The 23,999-nt window shown below is 50.2% G+C and overlaps 1 protein-coding gene across 6 annotated transcripts in view; it reads right to left on the bottom strand.

Moving 5' to 3' along the window:
- The window catches only part of PTCH1 (patched 1), a 74,174-nt gene extending 52,018 nt beyond the window's left edge, over positions 1-22,156 (bottom strand). Inside the window, exons 1-2 of one of the 6 annotated variants that reach the window (XM_057298684.2) lie at positions 20,866-22,156; positions 10,648-10,840 (exon numbers count right to left, since the gene is read on the bottom strand). In XM_057298684.2, the coding sequence (XP_057154667.1) occupies positions 10,648-10,840; positions 20,866-21,063 (391 nt within the window). In that variant the 5' untranslated portion in view covers positions 21,064-22,156. Of the gene's footprint in view, positions 1-10,647; positions 10,841-11,182; positions 11,669-12,409; positions 13,522-20,711 lie in introns of those variants that run through there. The other 5 variants (XM_034967793.4, XM_008963523.5, XM_034967795.3 and 2 more) reach the window with 5 other exon arrangements.
- Positions 22,157-23,999: the final 1,843 nt, after the last annotated feature.

The following is a 23,999-nucleotide window of genomic DNA, read 5'->3' as shown; positions in this document are numbered from 1 at the left end:
CTTTCAAACAAGAAACCCATGTGATTCTTTTTTTTTTTTTAAATCTATAAAGAATTTGGTGGGTCTGACAGTGGAGGTAGGGGGAGTAAGTATAGGTAGGCGAGTAAGTATAGCTACCCAGAGGAAGAACAAAAAGCCCACAAAAGCTTTTTTTAGCCCTTTTCTAAAGCTAGTCAAGCAGTTTGGGAAGAGTTGCACTGCTGAAACCTTATATTTTGTTCAAGGCTAACACCTCCAGGACGGTTAGTTCCTCCTCTTCTAAAGGACCAATGCTATCCCATCCAGCAAGGATATCCCCCCATCTAATGTGAAATAAGACAATGTGGGCAGGAGAGTGGTGGAGGGAATGGTGTGGGGGGTAAAAGGATGGGTGGGAAGAAAAACAAAACAGAACTTTTAACTCCTTTTAAAACTTCAATGACTGAATTTTTTCCTCCCAGGGAATCATTTACCTACCTCCATCCCGGCCCCACTCATCTGGACCCTGCATGAAGTACACACACGATTTCTACAGAAAGTAATGGGATTTCTGCAAGTGTGTGTGTGTGTGTGTTATAGAGCAGTCCCTCTTGCACAGAACTGGGCTGTCCCATCAAAGCCGTATCTGTTATATTTCTGTCTTTCTCTTCTGTTTGGCGTATTCACCAACAAGAGAAAAGGAGGTAAGCTTTGGCGGCCCTGACCTGCAGCTGGAACACAATACTTTCGCACAGCCCTGCCGACCCCTGACATAAATTTTACACCGCAGCTGGCATTTACACACTCAGCATTACCATATGTATAGCTGCTCGGTGCTAATTATGCTAATCACCTGTCTAACTCGCTGCTGCGAAAAATGGTTGCATTTAGCAGTCCAGCGCCTCCCAATGCAGCTTACTGTGTGGCTGAAATGTACATTCAGACGGCCCTGAATGGCAAGATTTTTCCACGTTGCTGGCTACATTCAGGCCTCAGAAAAATTTATTCAAGTCAACTGGTTTCGGTCCGCAACAAAAAAGTTACGAGAAAAAAGTGAGTGTGTTCTTGCCCTAACATTCTGGATCTGCTTGCAAGCAAAATGATAAATCAATTGGTGTGGGAAACAAAAAGGGAGAGAGATTTCTTTTGGGAGCCATGTGAAACTGTAGCCTATTAAAAAAAAAAAAAAGGAAAAAAAAAAGGGTCATCCTATTCCCCAAATCTCTAGAAAGAGCAGTTAATAGATATTTAGCCCTAATCCCAATTCTCTCAAATTGCAAGCTTTGTTTGCAATTAAGCAAGGTATTAAACATGTGCAATTTTTTTTTCTGGATCATGTGTAGACCAAAATGATGGTATCATATTTATCATTTTTTACTTATTACAACAATGTGTAAATCTCATGAGGAAAATAAAGTAAGAAGAAAGAAAGAATTTCTTAGGCAGCTAGGAAAAATTCTTTTGTTATTTTCTCTTAGAAAGCCTCTATTTAAAAAGAGGCTGTGTGATGTTTGAGTCTATTTTGTGAAGGTTGCTGGTTTCCCAGTAAAGGAGCAGAGGAAATCAGGGAGTGGGGGTGGGAATGTGGAAGAATTCACAAAAGGAAAAAAAACAGCGGTGGGAGGAGAAAGAGGGAGTCAAGAAGCCTACATTTTCCTTCATCTCAAAATTCCTGTTTTTATCATCACTATTTCTTAAAGCCGTTTTCTCAGATCACTCTGTAGAATAAATTTCTTAATCAGGAGAATATTGGTGCAGGTATTTCAACAATTCCACAAATTCAAACTGAAATCCTATTTCTTCCTAACTCACAAAACATGTTCGTATTAATTTTTAAAAACCCTGAGTGTAGTCACTCTCAGGGCTGCTTCATGTTAGGCTATCTGGAAGGATAGGTAATATTTGGGTACTCCAATTTCCTGTCATTGCTGGCAGCATCGTACGACACGTTATACCGGAGGGTGGCCCAAAGTACCAGTGACTTTCTCACCTCCGAACAATCATCATTAGCAGACTTCTTACTTCAGAAATGCAGAAAGCAGGAGAAAACTGGCCATTTACTTCAGAACATATCGTGGGCTACATCCCTCAGTGCCACAGAACACCAGACTGGCTTTGCAACCCATCAGCTTTCCAGGCTTGGAAGGTGCACCCACCCGGGAGGGCTTCCTCTCACGGAGGAGGTCATCCTGGAGGCTCGGGCTCTCTCCGCCTCGCTTCCACTCACCTTTCCATTTCACCACCAGCAAATAAATAACAGGATGCTCATGCAACTTAAAGATGCTGCTGTGACAAGAGCGCTCTTCCTGTCTCTCCCCACCCTCCATTCTGTCCCACATTTTATAAACTTATTTGACCCAATGAAGCAACACTATCCAAGCCACATCTTGATTTGTTTGGCATCCCAATTCAAGTTGCTATTCTTTGCCATTCCAATGTGTTTATCTGGGTTTTGTAGTTTCAAATCTTGACTGTGCAGCCAAAAACACAAATGACACAACCACCACTGGGCTCACTACAGAGCAGAGGGTTTACCCCCCACCCCCCATCCTCTCAATCTCGCACTCTTCTTAAATAGGAGATGGACCACCCTGCCTCGTGGCACGGAGTGGTGTTTACATTGCAATACTTGACTGTGTAATACATCTGGCATTTTTGGGCAGGATTCCTGAGCTAGGGGCCAGAAGCCCTTAAGCAATGATTTAAGGGGGAAAAAAAATCATGCACATTGACTTAACAAAGCCCATTTCCAGTTCCTTTTGCTTACTTTTATACATGTCTCATTAATAACTGAAAACTATCTTGGTTGCTAAATTGGGTAAGTCTACTGCTTCTTTTCATTTATCCTAACAATAATAAATAAAGCTTGCACTGTGGTATGGGGACTTGCTTCTCACTAGCCTTGCTTTCATAGCAGTGGCATTATGGGACCCACATGCAGAGTGGACTATTTGGGCCAACTCACACCTGGGTTTCTGGATTAGAAATAAGGTCCTGCCCCCACATTATAAATCTCTCCAACAACAAACTTGCCATTCATTAGCAGGTATCTGACTGCCCACCAACAATACAGTTTCCCTAACACATGACAGCTGTTTTTCCAGCCATGCTCTAAACCCCAAATGGAACAGTCATATTCCCTCCTGGAGGGACTAAGGATGGGGCGCATCTTCCTGTACACCAGGCTCCTAAAATCCTCCACCACAGCCCAGCAGTTTCTCAATGGCAGTATTCTGCTGTACGGAAGGCATTAGACATTGCAGTGTAAAGGAAAAAAGTGCCCTAAATCCAATTTAAAGATAAAAAAAAATCCAGTGAGTATTATCATAAGCACCGAAATTCAAAGATTAGAAGAGAAAGTAACAGAAGTGTTTATATTTTGATGACCCTCATTATATCTGTGTATTCAAGGAATGTTCCCACTGAGAGAATCCCGCAGAGCTTCCTCCTCCTGCAGGCAGAAGTGCCCTCACCAGCAAGGCCCTCTGGTCTCTGGATGTCAACCAAGACCTCTCGTGAGGATGGACCACATAAAGCTTCAGAGTCGGCCAAAATGTGGATAAGGAATTCCATCGTCTTCAATCTAGCCAAGCTCCATGTGCCCACTGGCTTTGGTGGGAGTTCTAAGCAAGGAAGACCTGAAGTGGGGCACCTGGGAGGGAAAGCCATGGTTTGTGCTCCACTCACTGTCTCAGAAATGCTAGGGAACCCAGTTCTTCCACTGTCCATGCGCCACGGTAAGCACAGGGGACCAAGACTTATTTCCCACTCTCTCTGGCGGTGTGGTATGGGTTGAAGAAACTTGTCAATGGATTTTAAAGTTGCCTCAGCAGTCCATTAAAAAAAGTCATGATTCTTCAACAGGGGAATCACATCTTCTGCCAAGAGCCCATCAAAGAGTGTGGTCTTGGAACCAACCCTAACCAAAATAAGAATGCCAAGGATGCAAATGGCAGCTCTGTATCTAGTATCTCCCACAGCTGGCTTGAAATAATAAATGTTCTCATTCCCTCCTCTTAGTTTGTGATTAGCCAGACTTACTACCATTTCAGAGTTCACACTAGTAACTGCAGAGGTCCACTTGGAAGGAAATGACGTGGGCAGGTTAGAGTGGGTGGGCGGGAGAAGGGGCAGGAGGGAAGGGGGCAGGGGAGAGGGGGAGGAGGCAGCAGAGGTTCTGGGAGCCAGCGAGGGGCACAGGAAACATTAATAGTATTATAATAGGATGACACAGCTATGGTTATTATGTGGGGGTGTCTGACATAGCTGAAATTCCCTCAACTTTTTCTCCCCCTAAATAGTGTCAAAAGAGTGCCAGAAGTTAAAATACTACATTTATGCAAAGTGGCTTCTATTAAATCTGGTCCCCTTTACAGTTATTTTATAATATTTCCATATTTGTTTTAAAAGCCAAAAAACCTTTTACAGTGAAACACATCCCCGAGGAGAACTGAACACTCATCAGGGGCTAAATCTGGGCAGATAGCTGGCATGGTGAGGCAGGAGGCGGCCACCAGAGCGCCCCTTTCTCCGCCCAATTGTGACTCTCCCCTACCCCAATACAAGCAGGAGAACAGGGCAGACGAGTTTCAGCTTGCCCGAGTGGACAGAGCCCAGGGTCACAGGCAGGTCAGCTTTGAAGGAGAAACTCAAATGAAACATAAACATGGCATTGTGGAAACCAGACAAATCTCCCATGGCTTGTCCAGCCAGCATTAATCTCGGCATCAGCTGTGGTGCATAATCTAAACACACGGATCAGGCTGTTCATACATCTGGAAGCTGTCATCTTCTGGAACCTCCGAGCGGCATCCTATGTATCTGAAACACCCCATTACCCAACCTGTCCTCTCAACTTGGTGAAGGGTCAAGAATGGCAGACAGCAAAGAGATAGGGAGGATTCGCAGAGTCAACTGCCCTGTGTAGAAGACACCTGACGGCTATTTGTTCTTTTTTAAACAATCATTGGTGGCTTCTCATTTCCAATCGTTTTTCTCCAAATATGAAAGAAATATCACAACTGCTTCCACCTAAATGTGCATACCCAGTAGTAGAAACTAATAAATACCTATAAACATATTCTCCCTTCTAAACCATGTATGGGGGTCCAGGGAGCAGAAAGGAGCTGCATTTTTCTTCCTGTCCCTTGTGAAATGCCCCCAGAATGGCAGCCCCAGAGAAAAGAAACCAGGTGCTCACTGTGGAAGGGCAGTGACAGCAGAATCCATTCTGCCCTTCTGGCTGGGACTGGTCCCTTGCTATCCCTTGGTTCTGCTCCACAAGGGCTCCTGGGGGGACAAGGGGGAGTGGTTTGTGACAGAAACATCTGGAGGAGAATGAGACCACCAAGGAGTTCACACACTGGCCGGGCTTCTGAAGGAGCTGTTATTTCAATATGCACAAAGGCAGTGGTGTCTTCTATTAAAGCTTTTCAGAAAGTCAACCATGCTAAAAACCTTCAGGCTACTGGGGTTGAGGTGCAACCAGTCTTTCTGCAAATTTAGATACCCCCCACCAAAAGGTACCCAAATATAAATTATTTCTTTCTTCCATGGCCTCTTTCCTCTTTCGACCCATCACGGTGTTTTTCTTTGACATTTAATGTCATTCTAAGAAAAATAGTTATCTGGGTCTATAAATACAGGAATGGGATGGGGGAGTTATCTTAAAGAAGATTAATACTCTTGCGTCTCTGCAATGCATTGTAGCCACAACTCCATCATAATAAACGTCTTCCATCTGCACAGCATGAGTCTTCCAATCAAAATCTTTTTATCATCTAAACCAGTGGGTCTCAATCGTGATGATTTGGGACACCCTCTCCCCCAGTGACATCTGGCAATGACTGGAAACATTTTGGTTGTCACAACTGGGAGGGTGCTACTGGCATCTAGTAGGTAGAAACCAGGATGCTGCTAAACATCTTATAGTGCACAGAACAGCCCCCAACAACAGAGGATGATCCAGCCCCAATGTCAATAGTCCTGAGGTTGAGGGACCTTGCTCCAAATTGAAGGAGTGGTGAAACTCAGTTATCTCCTACAACTGATTGCCTGAGTTCAAGAACACTGAAAGCATTAACACTAGCAAGGTACAAACTTGAAAGCACTTACACATACCAAGCATGTATTTTAAAAAACAATTTCTTCTATTTTTCTTAAAAAAAAAAAAAAGTCAAAGTCACAACTTGCCTCCTTCTCCCTTGACGCTGGCCTGCAGCAATGTTAACATCCAAACACCAAAGCAATATGGATTCATTACAAGGCTGCTGCCCTCTGCAGAAAAGGAGGCCAGGAGCTGGGCAAGCTTTTAGAAAAAACAAAAAGCTCAAAGAAATAAATGAATGTTCTATCGCTGGAGAAGCTTGACAAGAAACTTGTTCTGAGGGAGGGCTGCAGTGAGGGGGCTGATATGAAAAGAAATAGATACTGAGGGAGATGGGTTAAAACTGCTTAACAAAAAGGAAATACCAACAAAGAAACAGGCAAGATTAAAAATAACACCAGTCTGTGCCCAGAAGGGTGAGATCCAGGTGAAGCATTCGTGGCTCCAGGGAAAACACTAGAGGCCAACACGTGAGCACACTCGTGAGACAGGGATGGCTAGTAGGAAGAGCTGACAGCCCCCAGCCAAGCAGGGAGACTTCGGTGAAATGGCCCTGAGGGACGAGCCCAGCTTCCAGGCTCCCACCCAACCTCAACGACCCACAAAGGGAGGCAGCCCTCCAGGAGGCCACATTCCTGTTCTCTGAGCCTTTGCCCATGCTGTTCCTTCTGCCCGGAATGCCCCCTACCCTCTCCTCTCCAGCCCCTGTGCCTAGCTCAGGCCTCCACCCTTGAGGCCATCCTGGAAGATGTCCCCGATTTTCCTGCCATCTTGGCACTGCTGTCCTTCATGTTAACTACCCACACACCAGTCCGTGTACCTGCTGAATGTTTGGATGGAGTTCCCCTGAGGGCAGAGACTGCGGCTTTTCACCAACATCTCTCTGGAGAGCTTTCTGCAATGGTGGTGCAGAGTAGGTACTGAGAACACGTGCAGAATGAACGCTTCTATTTTTATACAATGACAATTAGTTTCTCCCCCACCTTGCTGCCATGGTCATGTGTTTCTGCAACAGCAGATGTCCACTACATCAGTCAACATATTCTCTATCAAACCTCATTACTCCGCACATATGTGAAACTGATTTGACAATTTTGATTGGCAAACACTATAACCCTAAAACTCAAGCTGGTATCTTAACATATAATTGACAGTTTATTAAAAGGCAATCATTATATGGACATTTTAACAACAGAATACAATAATTCTTATCACCAATTCCTACACACGCACACACACGCGCATGCACACACACGGACTCTTTCTCATCTAGCATATATTAGTCTGCACATTGTGGCTGATGTATTCTGCCCTCTTTATAAAGCCAACTCTTTATAAAGCCACATTTCCCCAGCATGTTAAACAAAGCATGAAAGTCAATTTGAAGACACAGCCTTTCGAGTGGATCCCTTTAATTTGCTGGCTGTATTAAAAAGATAACATTAACATGCCTTTGGCAGATAGGAGGATATGCAGAATAAGACAATGTGCATACACACACACGCTCCTGTGATTTTAAATCGCAGGAGAAGGAGCTTCTTCCAAACTATCCTTCAGCATCCCTCTCCCCTTAAAATCTCATACTTTCCTCTCTTCTGTTGTTTTCTAACTAGGGCAATATGCTACCTCTATCCATTTCGTTTGTGTAGCAAGCACTCTGTTGATGCCCAGTTCATATAAAAATTCATGCCTAGAACCTTAAGAACAACCTACCAAGAAAGCAGCATCTAACAGATTTCTTTGCTGATAGTGATGAGGAATTTATCTATGAGACTGATGCACAAAATGAACTTAAATGTGGAGCTATTACTCACTTCAATTCACGGACGTCCACTGAGGTATAGGACAGCAGGGAAATCTTACTCCTGAATGCAAATGCTCACACTACTTACTGCTGACGTGAACACTCAGCTCACTCTGTCACAAACAAGATCTCTACACAATCACTTCTGCTTTGAAAATGAAATTAAATCTATATGGCTACTGTTGTATAGTCACCTCTCTAGTTGGGTTTATCTGCATTTATGAAACTGTCGCTTCTTCTCTAGGGGGAGAATCTAGCACAGAATGAATGAATGAATGAGAGATCAAGGACAGGACAACAGAACAAGTGACTTATGTCATTAGTAGGCAAAGTAGACCTGGAGACAAACAGACAACCCATAGTTTCCCATCTGTAAAATGGGACAATCCTCATTATAAAGACATTACATCCACTATCATGTTATAAAAACAAAATAAAGATAATAATAGCTATTTTATTGAGTCGTAAGGCATGTGATAATATATAACAAATGCCTGGTACATGGCAGTTGCTCAACAAGTGACAGTATTAGTACTGAGTAAATAACATTTGGCCCAAGACCAGTGAGTCATGCTGAAACTGCCAAAAGTAAGCAAAGTGAGTGTGCCCCTCAGAAGTGTCCTCATCCAGTCCATTGAAAAAGAAAAACTTTACTCCCTCTCACTACACAACTGGCAGCTCCCATAAAACTGCTAGGAAGCACACTGCATCTCCTTCCAGGACTTGAAATGGGTCATGTTATGCAGAAAGCAAGTTATTTCCAGAAATATGCAATGTTAAGAAAATAAATCACATTCTATCTCCTTCAACATGTCAAAGGTCCACTGAAAACTCTTGCTAAGAACACCACAAAATCACGTTTTGTCATCCTCATCCGATGGCAAAAAATACAGGTTGGATCAAGTGGTGGATGAGCCGGCCCTCCCTGTGCTCATGCCCTATTCTGTCCAAGAATCTACGGCAGCGGCCCTCCCTGTGCTCATGCCCTATTCTGTCCTAGAATCTACGGCAGCGCCCCTACAGTCTAGCCAATCACATCACTTCCAAACTCCTCAGCTGGGGCCCCTGCTGGTGTCCCGCCCATGCCTAAAATGCCCTCCTTCCCCTACCGTCTCCAGTTCTCTCCCCCCACCCCCTACCACCCTCTTGTAACTTTCACAGCCCATTTCAGCTGTGAACCCAAATGTAGTCCAAATGCATCGAATTCTAATAGTTTTAAATTGTGCAGTGTCGCACACACTTGAGTCTCTTATGGTGCTTAACACAGTGCTAGGGACATCATAGGTGCTCAGGAAACTTGTTGCTAGGAGCATAATAGCTGCTCGATAAAACCCTTCTTTTATCTATCAGTGATACTGAATCGCTGAACTGAGGTAAATTACTCCATGGATTCAATCCAAAGAACGCTTTTGTATTAATTACCAAACTACTTAAGGCAGGAATGTTTTGTCTTAATTATGTAACTATTATTTTAATTGTCACTTCTCAACTAAATACTCCAACTCCACCCCAGGCTTGCAAAACTCTGCAAGCTGAATCTTCACAAACAAGGAGAGATTAAGGAAATATTCTTCAAGGTCTCCAACAGCATCCTGAAAGGGATCACTGAAGCGATTATGCGCATAACTCTTCAGCTTCCACATGCTGTCCGGAGGAATGCTCCAGGTATTTTGGTTTGAATTATCTACCTAGTCACCTCTACCCTCCCCTACCACCCTCTTGTAAGGCAAGGGATGCCCGAAGTGGTGTTTAGGGTTAAAGTGTTTCCAAATAGCAGGATTTGGAACTTGCCAAAAAGATAAATAAGAAACCAGCGGGGGAAAAAAATTGAAACCTGTGTCACCAAAATAATGTAAAAATGTTTGTCTTCGAAAAAATATGTATCTATTTTAAATCCGCAACTGCTTTGCTAAGGTCTCAAGAACCCCAAAACTGAGGAACGTGGATAAAAGACTGGCAGAACCCCTCTGAGAGGTCCCTTCAACCCCGCGTTCTTAAAACATTTCTTTTCTTTGCCTGCAAAATGCAGCCTTCCCCCAGAATAATTCCATGTAAAAAGCCCCCACCCGCGAGGAAACATTAATCTACTTTGCAAACATGCGTTCCAGTCTGTGCCTTACTATTTTTTTTTCCACTCCTTCCACCCCCACCCCGCTTTTTTTGTACCTTGAGACAAATGTTTTTTTCCCTCAGAGTTGAAAGCTGTCCAAAAACAGGACCACACACGCCGCCGCCTCCGCAGCCCCGCGCTGCGCCCGCCCCCGGCCCTCCCCAGCGGGGCGGCCGCGGCCGCCGGGGGCGCGCACACTCCAGCCAGCCGGAGGGGTGGCCTCTGGCTCCCCCCGACTCCTTTTTCTTTGGACGCGGTGGGTGGGGGTGGGGGAGAGAAGGAAGCCGGGCCGCGGAGCGGGGCCGGGAGAGGCCAGCCCCCGGGCGCCTCTCGGGGCGCGGCCCAGGCGGACAGCGGCAGCGGCGGCGGGCCCGGGGCCCCCGGCGCGCAGAGTGGTCCGTCCCGGAGGGGCCCCGCGCCCCCGTCCCGCCCCCGCCGCTCTCTCCCACCACACCTCGGCCGGCGCAGCGCCCCGAGTAGATTACAGCGCGGCCTTTGTCGGGCGGGCCTGGCTCCCGGCCAGGCGCCCAAACAATAAACAATCCCCCGGGTGCGGGCAGGGGGTTTCGCCGGCCGCAGCCAGGCTCTAGGTGTGCGCTGGCGAATATCTCTATCAACCGCGAGGAGGGACCGGGCCGGGGGCGCGGGCGCCGCGGCGGGCGCTCTTACCTTCCACCCACAGCTCCTCCACGTTGGTCTCGAGGTTCGCTGCTTTTAATCCCACCGCGAAGGCCCCAAATATGAGGAGGCCCACAACCAAGAACTTGCCGCAGTTTTTTTGAATGTAACAACCCAGTTTAAATAAGAGTCTCTGAAACTTCGCTCTCAGCCACAGCGGCGCTTTCCGGCCAGTAGCCTTCCCCTGGGGACGAAGCAGAAGGGAGGAGTGAGCGCCGGGGAGTCGCGGCCCGCGCGCCCACGCCCGCTTGCGCGCACCCGCCCGGTGAGCCCCCAACAGCCGTGGGGGCGCGGGTGGCCGCGGCACACGGACTCGCCCTCGAGACTGCAGCCCCGGCGGATCTGAGCGTCATGGGGGGCTCGGTCATAAATCAAAGCCGGGCCGCAGCGTGGGAGCTGCACCTCGGGGACATCAGGGCGCCCCCACCCGCGGGATCCCTGAGCGACTTGGGGCACTGGGGCTGCAATACAGAAGAGGAAGCCGAGGTAGAGAGGAGAGAAACCACTGGACACAGACAATATTCACCCCAGAGCTGAGAAGGGAGGGGCTGCGTCATCCCAGCGATGGAGCCCAAGGTTCAGGAGCCAGCAAACCAGTCCTGCTCTGTCCATCACCCTCGGGGACGGGCGCTAGGGGCGAGCGCTCTTTGGAACAACATATTGCGGGTTCCCCCAACTGGACCCCCGCCGAGAATGGTAGTAAGTGGGGATCCACGTGGTGAGCGCGGCCGCTGGAGTTCACTCCCGACGCATTTCCATAGCGTGGGGAGAGGCTGTGTGAGCTGAATTAGGAAGTGGGGCAGCCATCTGCAACTTACGACAATATTTGTGATCGGAAGAGGGCAGCCACATGGATCTTTCCCTCCTCTCCCTTCCTTTCTGGTTAAACGTAAAAAACAGCCGAGTGCAAAGGGAAGGGCTCAGGCCGGCGCAGGCTGCTCCCCGGCGCGGCGTTTCCCCGGCGCTGGCCGCGGCCCCGGCGGGCCCCCGTCTGGGTGCTCGCCTTCCCTGGATTCCACACATTTCAGCGAGCCTCGTAAACACAATGAACCCGGCAGCTCCGCAGACTCGCACCGCGAATTTAAGGTGGCAATTTGTTTACAACTTTTCCTCCCCCGACCAGGCCCTAAGGAGAGGCGGCTCAAAACCTGGAAAACGGGGGGGATATCTTTTTCCGAGAATAATTTTTTAAGGGAGCAGAGATTTCATGCTCAACAAAAGCAAAACTGGCTGCCAAAAAAGGAAACCACCTTTATTTCGGCTCCCTCCCCCCTTCCTCTCTCCGCCTCTCTCCACTCCGCCTCCCCCTCCAAGATGTTAAGAAATGTGGCAGCCGTACAGGAGTTTAGGCTGCAAATAGGGGCAGGGGCGCAGGAGGAAGGAGTTCCAGGGCAGGGGGCACGGGGCAGGACAGTGCCGCGGCCGCCCTTGAGGTGGTCCGCCATGGACGGCTTTCCAGTGCTCCGGAAAAGGCACGCCGGGGAGGGCGTGTGTATACACACACACACACACACGCACACACACACACCTCCACCCCCTGCGGACCTCAGACAGCCCTTTCCTCCCAGGACCAGAGGGAGGGTTTGAATTTTTCAATCCCCACTTGTCTGCTGCTTTTCCTGGAGAGGTGTGAGTGAGTGTGTGTGTGTGTGAGACAGAGAGGAAGAGAGTGTGTGTGTTTGTGTGTGGCGGGGGCGATCCCAAAGAGTTAGAGGAGGGAAGAGAAAGTGGGAGGAGAGAGTCTGAAATGCACCTTGGAAATCTGCTCCAGAGCGAAGGCGGCGTCGCAGTAGCTGGGCCGGTGCAGATAGTCCCGGTCCGGCGCGGCAGCACGGCGCAGCCCCCCCGTCCGTCTGCGCCTCCCGCCTCCAGCCGGCCGTCCCGGGGCACCGATACAGCCGCTGCCGCCGCCGCCGCGGTCCTGGGGCTCAGCGGCGTTACCAGCCGAGGCCATGTTGCCGCCGCCGCCGCCGCCGCCGCCGCGGGGACGGAGGCTTCCCGGGCGGCCCGGCGCGCTGCTGCCGCTGCTGCGGGCTCCTGGCGCGCCTGGGCGCTCGGCTTGCGAGGACGCTGCTGGCCGCAGGCTGCTCGGGCTCGGGCTCCGGTTGACAGACCAGCCGCTGCTGCTGCTCACACGGCGGGCGCTGCTGCCGCTGCGGCCGCGGCCGCTGCCGGGGAGTCAGACCCTGCGCCTTCCATTGCCACATTGCGCGGGGGTCCCGAGGTCTCTGCGGCCGCCGCTGCCCACATCCAGTTCGCGGAAGGGCGAGAGCCGGCGCGCCGAGCGAGCCTGTCCTTCGGGCGCTTCCGCGGCACTCCTTGCGGTCCCCAACTCCCCCTACCCGCCCCCCGCCCCGCGCCGCGACCCCTTCACTGCAGAAAGAGCCAGCGAATCCCCGCTGCTCCCGCCGGCCGCGCTGGCTCTCTCGGCGCCTCCCGGGTCGCCCGAGCGGCCGCGGAGGGCAAGCGCAGAGCCGCCGCCGCCGCGGGGTCCGAGGGTGCCCGGCGGGTCTCAGCGCTGCCGGGCCCGGGCAGCCGCAGCTGCCGCTGCTCCCGCGGTGGCTGCTGCTGGCGGTGGCGGCTCCAGGAGCTGCTGCTCGGGCTGCTCGGGCTCTGGCTGCTGGGTTCGCGGTGGCTGCTCGGTCCCGGACTCTGCTTTCTTGTGCTCCTCGGCAACCCGCTGGACCATTCTGTCCCCGTGCAGCGCGCGTCTCTCGCTCCCGGGACCTGGGGACTCCGCTCTGTGTGTGTGCAGCGGGCAGCGGCCGCAGCAGCTCCTTGATTCAATAGATGAGATGGAAGAAGAAAAAAAAGAACTCTCTCCATTTGGAGAAAGAAGAGGAGGAGGGGAGGGGGTGGAGGGGGAGAGAGCGAGCGAAAGAGAAAAAGGCTGGAGCTCCCGCCCCCGGGGCTGTCAGATGGCTTGGGTTTCTGCGACGCGATTGGCTCGCGGAGGGCAGAAATTACTCAGCAAACATGACTATTATTAGCTGCTTAGCAACAGCTCACCAAAGTAGAGAGACCACCCAGGTAGGCAACCCAGTGTGTGCATCCTCGGCTTCGGGGCAGCCTCTGAGAGCGCCAACCTTCTCGCATGCAATACTTCCATTAAGGAATGCTCCCCCTCCTTTCTCTCTTATTCCTTTTCTTTTCAACAGTGTCTTCTTTTTGTGGGATGCCCTTTGCGCGCACACACGCGCGCGCACGCACACACACGAACATTTGCCTCGCGGTAGACACGGGGGGAAATGTAATATTTTTTTAAGCGCTTAAACAATTTCTGAAATTCCTCAAAGAAAAGCCTTTCAGAGGCACCTTGGCCTCAAGCTGCAGCAAATACTGGGAGGTCCGGCTCGCATTCCCAGGCCTGCACCAATAATGACAGCGTGCTGGATAGTGCGCCAGTGTGTGCCAGATTTTTTTTTCCTCCTCTCTTTTCTTTTATAACTAAAGGGAAGACTTAGGCTCTTGCAGGGAACAACGCCTCGCATTAAGATAAACAGAATGGAAAGTTAAAGAGGAAAGCAAGGACGTTGGGAAAAGCCACCTTTCTTAAAATCCGTTTGCCCCCCCGCCGCTTTCTCCCCCCAACTTAAAAAAAAAAACAACACAGTCTTGGTTTGAAGGAGTCAGTGTTCTATAAACGTGGAATCCAGACACCGAAGCAGTCTTGTAGAGGCAGAGGCGTTTTTATTTGAATCTCGAATGTGACATAAGTAAAAGAGAAACAACAGAATCTTTTTTTACAACTTAGAGAAACGGAATTGTTTCCTTGAGAGAGTAAAGTTTTCCTGATTATTTTGGGTTCATTTGTACACCCCTTTTTATTAACCAGATGTTTATATAGTCAGTATTTTTTTTTTACAAAACTCGGTATGCATGTTATATTTAATAATAGTATGACGTAGGAGATTATAAATGCCCCGATGCTGGATTCATTCAAAACAAACTGTGCGCGGATCGCGAGGATTCGTCCCGACACCGCGTCCAGTGTCACCAAGGCATCCCGGGGATTCGCTTCCCGCGGAGGAGGAAAACACGCGACCCTTTGAGGTGGATTCTGGAGCCAGACACGTCTACACAACTAGGCTTTTTATTTTAAAAAATTTTTGTTTTCGGAAAGTGGAATGTGTTTTTCTTACGTTTCCAAGTTATTACGTTCCTCCCTGCGGTAGGAGCCCGACCCGCAAACCCTTGATTTGCTTCACTTTATTTTTTTTTTAAACGGGGTTGAACTGCAGAGGGACTGGCAGTAGCGAGAAGTCTAGTGAAGTCGTGAAATGGGGCGGTGTGGCTTTAAGATGCACACGGTGTATGTTCATTGAAAAAAAAGAAGAAAGAAAGGAAAGGAAAGGAAAGAAAGAAACCCAGATGGAGGGAAAGTGGGAGGAGCAGGGAGAAGGCGGAGCTCCGGTGGCCACGTGACCCCGCGCCAGGCGGCCCGGGTGCGCGCGCGCGCGCCCGGCTCCCGGACTCCCCGCGCCCGCGCGGCCGGGGCAGAGCAGGTAGGGAGGCGGATGCGCCGGGCGGGCTCCGGGCCTCCAGCGCGGCCTCCCGGGAGCCCAGGCAAGGCGCGCGCCCAGCCGGCGCGGACGGACGTGCCGGACGCGCCGTAGTACATTCCTGAAGGCGGACCGGCCCCCTTACGCTGCCCAATGCCCGCGCCGCCTCCCCGCGACCGGCCAATGGTCGCGCTCACGAGTCCCTGCCCATTCAGCGGCCCCGCGCTGGCTGCCTGGGCGCGCTGGGGGCTGCGGCGGGGCGCGCCGGCCACCGGGGCGGTCCACGCGGCTCCCGCAGGGGGCCCGTCCGCCGGCTCTCCCCGCCCCCTTCCTTCCTCCCCGGCGGTTTCCCCTCCCCGCTTCCTTCCCTCTGCCTGCGCCTTCTCCTTCCTCCCTCGCCCCGCTCCCTCCCTCAATCTCCCCTCCCCCACCAGCCTGGCCACCTTCCCTCCAGCCTCTCCTCCTCCCCGGCTTCAGGGGGAGGCCCTTCCCCCGACCCCCTAACCCGCAAACCGTATGCGGTGCCGGGGTCAGGGCGGGATGTCCCGAGGAAGAGAGGGAGACGGGGTGGAGGTGTTTGGGGGCGTTCGCGGGATCCGGAGGGGGACCTGAGCACCGGGCCAGCGCGGAAATTCAAAACTCAGACCGCTTAAGGAGCACGTGATTTTGTGAGTGCCTCAGGGAAGGGCTGCGGAAACTCGGAAGGCAGGCGGGCAGCATGCGAGGAAAATGACACTGAGTTGATAAAGAGCTCAGACGGCTCCACACATTGCCAGTTTCATCTTTGAGTACGATCCTGATGTTTATTAGGTTTGATAAATAGCACAAAACAGGAAAAGAGGTTTACTATTCTAGCTTTTCTTACTGAATGGTTATGCCGACACTTCAAGTCGAACCATTGTGTGTTTGCTTCTGGAAATTGCTTTTTAAAAACTGGGGGAGGGGGGTAGTACCCCTAGTTTTGCATGTTAGCCTTTTTATATTTCAAGCTTGCTGGAGGGCAAGGAACCATGTAGCCAAAGACACGTTGCTATGTTTGTCTTTTCAAACTTCTCCACCACGTTTTGGCCCAAAACTATTAGTGTTTCGTCTCAATCTTTTACTAGAGGGATTTCAGTATAGCTTGTTTGGAAGAAGGAATTCTGGAAGGAAATGGTAAGCTGTGTGCCCGTAATGGATCCGCCTCACTCTCCGCACGCGGCTGCATGTCCTCTGGTTCCGGCGGCTGCCACATGCACGTCATTTCAGTGGCAAAGCCTCTTCCACTCAGGCCCATATCCCTTAGTTTGACTTAATTCCTAAACGTTTTGAACATTGATCCCCGGAGATTTCAGTGCCCTGAGCCCCCTCGCCCGCTGTTTGATGGGTTAACTTTTCAGCATCTCAGACAATGGTCCCTGTAAATTCTACCCGTGGGTTCCAGGACGCACTCCGGAGCCTGGGCTCTAACGAGCGCTATCTTAATCTCCCCACCCCCCACCCGCCGCTTCCCCTGTGGTCTGCTTTTTTCATACTTAGAGATGAATTACTTTGAGGATCTAATTGGCCTTGTTTCTGTAACGTTTTAAGAAAGGGAAGAGGAGCCAGTGTAAAAGCCTGCTCGACTTGGGTGGTCAGGGCTGAGGCTGCCCCCAATTTGCCTCATTGCTGATGCATGCGAGTGCGACATTCCCAGCGATAATGTTGTTCCTAATCAATCTGCCCTTATTTACATTTGTAAGCATTGTCGGCTTTAATATGCATGCCCTGTGCAGGGGACTGCTGTGCCACACCGGGTTTGTTAACTTCAACTAACCACAAGGATTCCACAGATCTGAGATGCTGACTGGGGCAGCCAGACCTGCTAAGGTGTCCTCCGGGAAGACAGTCCCTTTAAATGGCCCTTCTGCCTCTGGCACCCCTTGTGACAGTTACCAAATAAAAATAAGTGAGAACTTGGGGCCTTATCAGCCAGCAGGAGTTGCCAGCCTTTATGAAGCAACAGCTGAGTGTTCCATTTCCCCTTTCCAAGTAAAGTTCATCTCAATGCATAAATTGTCATTTTGGTCTCCCAGTCATGATCCAAGACTTCTCATTGGAGTGTGTAGTTTTCAAAGCAGATGCCTTAAGCTCTCCGGATTCCCTCACATCTCCTCCCTTCTCTGTTCCAATACTACAAATATCCTTGGCCACACCACACACATTTCAAAAATGACATCAGATTATCCAAATGATGACAACGAAATAAAACATCTGCCCTTTGTGTTGGGATGTTCCAATGGTAAGCAATTGTGGAAGCCAGACTTGGTGGAGTTATGAAAAACCACAGTGAGATTTAACTTTTCACTGGTTTCTCAGATCAAACCAAATGAGTCTTTAAAATCCAATGTAATTTGGCAAGTTTTGCAGAGTATAAATGAATAAAGGGGTTAATGTATTCCAGTAATTTGACCCTGGGGCCATTTATAATTTTGTCTACTGAGTTTAATACTCTTCCAGAAATACAAGGAATTGCAAACATGATTTTAAGTCCTACAGTATCTTTGTTGAGAGGGTCGGATGGAGAGAGGAATTGGGGATTTGATGCAATATTCTTTTACTGCATGGGGAGCCCAGGATACAGGATGTGAGTGATGGTCAAGGCAGGGCTTCAGCAGTTCCAAGCAGGTACCTTGAATATGAGTTGAGTCGACTCAACTAAAGTCAATGTGCCACCATCCACCACATTTTCTTGGCTCCCTAAGAATGCCTTACTATTTTCTCATTGGCAGCTTTTGTATATTCTTAAAAGGTGATGGTAGAAAATGAGTCTAAAAGTTTTCAGGGAAGTCGGGGGCGGGGTGGGGGGAGATTCAGCAGCTACAAAATTTAAAACTACTGGGCTTGACTCCCCTCCCCTACTCCCTTCCACCTTCTGTTTCCTCCCCTTATTTACCCCCTCCCCAGGCTGGAGGAAAGGGAACAGCTCTAGCCAACTTGTCAAAATAATGCTGCTAATTACCCCTGATCTCCTTTAATGGGAAGCTGCTCCTAACTCCACAAAGGAGTAAATGAGGGGTCTACAGCACAAACCCGGGAGCACTGGCATTTTTTGAGCTTACAGTGAGCTGGGGGTGGGGAAAGCGGCAGAGGGGAGTGTCCTGAGAAGGTCCCAGAAATCTCCACATTGATTACTCCAGGTTTAAATACTAGCTTGAAAGGGGAATTAGACTTTATGTATTGCCAAAAGCTATTGGTATTCTCTTGCTAAGCATGTCACCAACTGCTGAATGTTCAGAGCCTACTATGAACTTGAAAGAAAACAGAGCATTGACCCCTGCATTGATCCCTCTCTCTCCAAATATATTCTTACCCACATTGCTTTCCTCTCATGGATAGAGATGTATTCCTACAACACCCAGACTTTGAACATGTTTTGCATCCTTCCCTCTCCTCGCCTCTCCCTGTCTAATATATCTCTATCAAGCTTTGTGTTTGCTAGGAGGCACACCATTCATTTCAGTGATCTCTGCTATTGGGTCCTGCATGAAAAAGAAGCTGAGCAACATGATCCCTTTGACCCACTGCTGGAGCAACAAATTTATTAGAAATATAGGCATGAGAAATGAAAGGGAAGTAAAACAATTCCAGCTTATTGTGTGTCTTTCTTTCATACTGCTAATCCGGTTTACACATCACGCCTACACGTCTCAATAGGGCATTATACACTGTGGCAGAGGCTGGAGAAAATAAAAGGTGTGTGTGTGTGTGTGTGAGAGAGAGAGAGGAATGAGGATAAAAACGGGAGACATATTTTAGTCCACATTGATTAACCTCATCAGTTTATCTATCTGTAGAAAGTTGAAGATAATTTGTAAAACAGCCTTTTTCTTTTCAGAAAATAATTCCAAATGGTTCTAAGTTTTGTTCAAATAGCTTCAAAGATTATGACTACTTTATAACCAGAAATTAGATACACCACTCACAGTGAGTTTGAAATGAAGCTAATACCCCAAATTGAGAATGGCGAGGCCTATTGATGTCTACCTTGATTCAACATTTTAATTGAAACAGATCATGGACTCAAAGGCATTTTATAGCCTTGTGGAAGGAAGCTGGGTGACAACTGGAACACACACAAACTCACAATCGAAAGCCCCTTGTTTTACAACTTGGGCACTCCATGCACCTGAGGCAACAATTTATCCGGAGTACCACCCAGAAATTTTAAGTTGCAATAACAAAGGATGACACCATAAAGCATTGTCTTTCTTTGTGGAGGCGATTAATTGCATGCTGAACTATTGTCGCCAATAAACACAGAAATAAATAAAAACCTAAAAGAAATGAACACACACAGAATGCTGAAAAAGGACTATTGTGGTAGTTCAAGACCTCAGTGATCCAATTATCAAATATTTAGAGCCACCCATTGTGGCTCTGTATTATTTATGTCTAGTTCTTTTGTATTTCTCCTCCCCAGGGAGGAAGAAAGGATAAAAAGGGAGGAAGACGGTCTTCTCTCCTAGGTGCAGGAAAACAGGTCTGTGGGTGTCTTCCACAGCCACCCACCCATATGGTTCTTCTTAGGTGATGGAAACAGATCAGTTTCCCTGAGAGTGTGCTCATCCACACGCTAGCATCATTTTAAACATGAACGTACTAAATACGTGGAGACACAGCGCATGTCACCCAGAGGCACAGTTTCTGGGGGTCTTGGGGTTCAGCGCTGGGCCCGGGCCTGTAAAGTGAGAATCGGTCCGGCCCGCCCCCGGGCTCCCCTGAGGCCGCACTCTGCACTCTAAGCACTGGGCTGGTCGCCCATCTCTGTAAGGGTGGCAGCCACCCAAGCGCCTGAATCGGTGGGCATAAGAGTCACACACAACACCTCTCTTACCCACCGCCCCTTCCAGAACTCCAAAAGCCTCTCTGGCCCTTTTCCCGCAGCATGGGAGGGGAGGTGGGTAAGGTGCGTCTCTTCTAGCCCGGGTGTCCCGCACCCCTAGGCGTGCGTGCGGGCTCGAGAGCGGGTCTGCGGGGCGCGAGCGTGCCCTTCCCTGCGGCTGCGGCTGCTCCCGCGAGCTGGCGGCAGCGGCTTCCGCGCGCGCGCTCTGAGCCCCCTCCCCTCGGCGCTGTCACTCTCCGCACCAGCCCTTCCATCACCAGCTCTGCCTCCGCTGGCGAGTCAGTAGCCACCACCAGGCTGATGAGCGGAAGCCAAGGTGGCGACCCTTTCAGGCGTGAAAATGGGAGCTCCGGCGACCCCCTCCGTGAGAATTCCCCCCGGAGCCGTTCCTCAGCCGGGGCCCGCCGCGGCCAGCCCCCTCCCCGCCACGCGGGGCTGGCCTCGGGGGCGGGGGCCCGGGCGTGCGAGCGAGCGTGGAGGCGCGGGACCCGCGCTCCCGCGCCCAGGCGGCGCAGCCCACCCGGCCCCACGGCCCCGGCGCGCGGCCCGCCCCTCCTGCCCGGCGCTCGGGGCTCGCTCCTCCGTCCGCCGCGCGGGGCGTCCCGCGTCCCCGTGTCCCCGCGCCGCCCGAGGAGCACGGCGCGCGAGGGCGAGGTGGCGTCGGCGGCCGCCGCGCTGGCTGCACTCACCATAGCCGGCCGTCAACCCCTGCTCGGAGCGCGGGTGCCGATGGCGCGGACGCTGGGCTTGGATTTCACATCAATTCCTTTTTTTTCCCTGGCCCCCCTTTCCTCGTCCTCCGCTCGTCCGTCTTCTCCCAGTCTTCCCTCGTCTCCCCCTTGCCTTGTCGCTGCGGGTCTCTTTGTCTCCCCTGTCGTCTTTTTCTTCTCCTCCGTTTTCTTCTTCTTCTTCTCCTCCTCCTCCGTCTTTACAAAAGGAACGGAAAGTGTAAAAACCCCGGCGCGCTGGGCCGCCGGAGGCTTTCGGCGGAGTGCAGCGCGGACTCACAATTACAAGCCTGTTTCTATTAAGCAGTTCCATGGCCCTCGGCGTGGGTGGTCTGCCGCGCCATAGGCAGGACCTGTCAGGGTCACGTGACGGATCCGAAAACTTTACCCCTTTACAATAAACTCAAGGAAAGCAAAGTAAACTCGAGGAACGTGCTATCAGCACAGCCCTCCTGGGTAAACAGGCGCTCCCCTCCCCGCCTTCCTGGGAGGCGCCCTGCCCGGCGAGCTCCCGCGAACCTAGCCACCCTCTCCCCGCCCCCCGCGGCCGTGTTTGCTGGGGGCCGCCGGGCTGGGGGTCTCCGCGCGCTCCCGCGGCTTCTCCACCTTGTGCTCGGCTCCCCCGCCCCCGCAAACATTATTTGCTAACATTTGGCCATCTTGTCCCAATTCCGGTCGGGGGAGGTGTGGGGAAGCAAGGAAGCTCCTTTTAGCATCCTCAGCGCTCCGGGAAGTGGGGGGTTCCCAGAGGACTGCAGAAGAACACCACCTTTCATGCTTGCATTCTCAAAGGCTTTCCTTCTCGCATTCCCACGGAAGCGCGGAAAAGCTGGGAGCCTTCTAGATGACAGGCCTACGGGCCGCCAGGGAGGCGGGGAGCAGGAAAACCGGACAGATCACAGCGCCTTCCCGGGGAAATTTCAGCACGAGATGTGTGCGGATTCCTGTCGGTCCCTCGGAAGCCGTTTCTTCTGAAAGAGACCAAGGTGGCGTCCCTTGGAAACCAAGATTGGTAGCTGGTCCGAAGAATCACGGATTGACATTTGCTCCCTTTCTCTTCTGATTCCTGTGGTTTCTGGGGTATGCCACCCAAATGCTCCCACCTACTGTGCCGTCCTGTGCCAGGCGGCCTTGGGTGACTGGCCTAAACCTAGGAGCTGGTGGGTCGCGCGGATAACCCTGCTCTCGCTCAAGACTGAAGCGTTCTATTCGGGAGCGCCCCCGCTACAATGTCTGACATTTTATCTGCTCAACCCCGCCGCTGGTAGACGGTGTTTCACACACTGCGTCTTTAAATGGGCCACATTATGAATAAAGATGAATTACAGATACAAGGGCAGGGTAGAGGGAGTGAGAACATTTACTGCAGCTCTGAAGAGCTGACTAGCTGGTCTTGAAATAAAGCCAGACTCTTCTCACTTCATTCTGGGCTGACAGTGTGATTAGGTGTGTGTGTGTTGGGGGCGGGGGGGGGGCGGGGCGGGGGTAGAAGAGGTGCCCCATGTGTTATTAAATAATAATAATAATCCTAGGAGTTTTGGGATCTCCCTCCCACAAAGATGACGTAGCCATTCTTGAGCAGAGTCATTTGAGTTTCCAGAATGTATGTGTTTGAGACACGTTAAGTAATTAAGCATTAGAAGGGGGGCAGCCCTGTGAATTTGGCTGGTCCAGAAGGTCATTTTCATACCAGTGACTTCAGTCAAAAATGGACTCAAATGCATATTGGCTGACCATGGATTCTAAAAGTCACAATAGTTGTAACAACAACAACAACGAAAAACCCAACATTTCCCTTCGAAACACTTCCCCCTGTCTTTTGGTGTCATATCAAAGGGCCCTGTTTATCTATAAATGTGAGTGGGGTTACGAACAGGAAGGTATACATAATCTCCAAATAGAGGGGTCTAGAATATGAGGGAGAAAGGGGGATAAGAAAAAAGAGAAACAGCTGACAAAGGGCATTTAAATGGCCCACAATATACAGTTGCTAGGAAAATTCCAGCAGAACTTGAGGAGTTTGCTTTTTCTAGTTAAAATGAAGACCCTCATGGAAGCACACCTGGCTACATGCTCCTGCTGAGTTGTGGCCAAGGCTGATACTCAAGAGTGGACACTAGTTTTGTGTGGCCTAGGACTTAGGCAGCTTTCAGAGTGAAGGGGGAGGGGGGAGCTTCTTTAGCAACTCAAAACTGCAAACACAAAATTAAGTACAGGGCCTTGAAGTGGCCTGGGCAGGGAGGAGCCCTAAAGCTACCTGGGCTTCTAGGAAATCGCCTTTCTTGAGTGTGCAGACAGGAGGACGACAGAACTACCCAGTCTTTGTGGTCCTGATGGTCTACGCTGTCCCTTAGTTAGGACTGAATGTGTTCATATGAGTCTTATCTTAGTCCAAGGCTTTACAATTGGGAGCAAAGACAAGTTTGTTTTGTACAAGAGTGTAAGTACTTAGAGTTGGGCAGGAGTGGCATAATGAGGCAGGGAGTAGAAAATCTGGTGTTAAAACGTACAAGTATAGGAAGGAGGGAAGCCGCTTGAAATGTTCTCTCTTGTAGAATGTAAAAAGTTCCTCTTCAAAGTTTCCCCTTCCCTTCTTGTTAAAGAATAAATCATAAGTGTTAAAAATAATAGTTTCTTTTAAAAACTAACTTCCTTCAAGCCTCCTTGCTTTGTGCTAATAACTCTTTGTTAAGCCCTGTCGTATGTAGCTGTTAAACATGCTCACAGGCACATAGTACATTCTATGTCCTTGTACCTTAACCAAGATATTTATGCTGGACATGCTCACAGGCAAGTTCCAGCTGGCAGCCTATGGCCCTTCCCTGTATGGCACAAGCAACTTCCTGTTTTCCTTTGTCTTTCCATTACTTTTACCTATTTAGAAAAGTTTTAAACTGTTAGCCAATCTGGTTTTAGTTTAGATTGTGAGGTCTGGCTCCAGCCAATGGAGACAGGACACAGTCTCAGGGACAAACTATGTAAGGGATAAAAATTGCTTCCCTCCTTTGTTCAGGTGTGCTGTCACATTGTTTCATCTCCAATGAGCACCCTTTCTGCAGAAAGTAATAATGGCCTTGCTGAGAGAATTAAATTTATGTTCGAGTGCTGTTTCTTTGCAGCACCAGGGAACAAGCATTCTGTTTCTAAATAAACATTTTCCATGTAACGTCTCCCAAAAGCAACCTGTCTGTCTTTTCCTTCCTTTGAAATCAATCTTCGCAGATTATGTCAGTGCTGTGCCTCTCTTCT

Source organism: Pan paniscus, chromosome 11 (assembly GCF_029289425.2).
Source record: "Pan paniscus chromosome 11, NHGRI_mPanPan1-v2.0_pri, whole genome shotgun sequence".
NCBI classification, from domain to species: domain Eukaryota; kingdom Metazoa; phylum Chordata; class Mammalia; order Primates; family Hominidae; genus Pan; species Pan paniscus.
The sequence above is the reverse complement of the archived record's forward strand: the minus strand, read 5'-3'. Positions and strand labels throughout refer to the sequence as shown.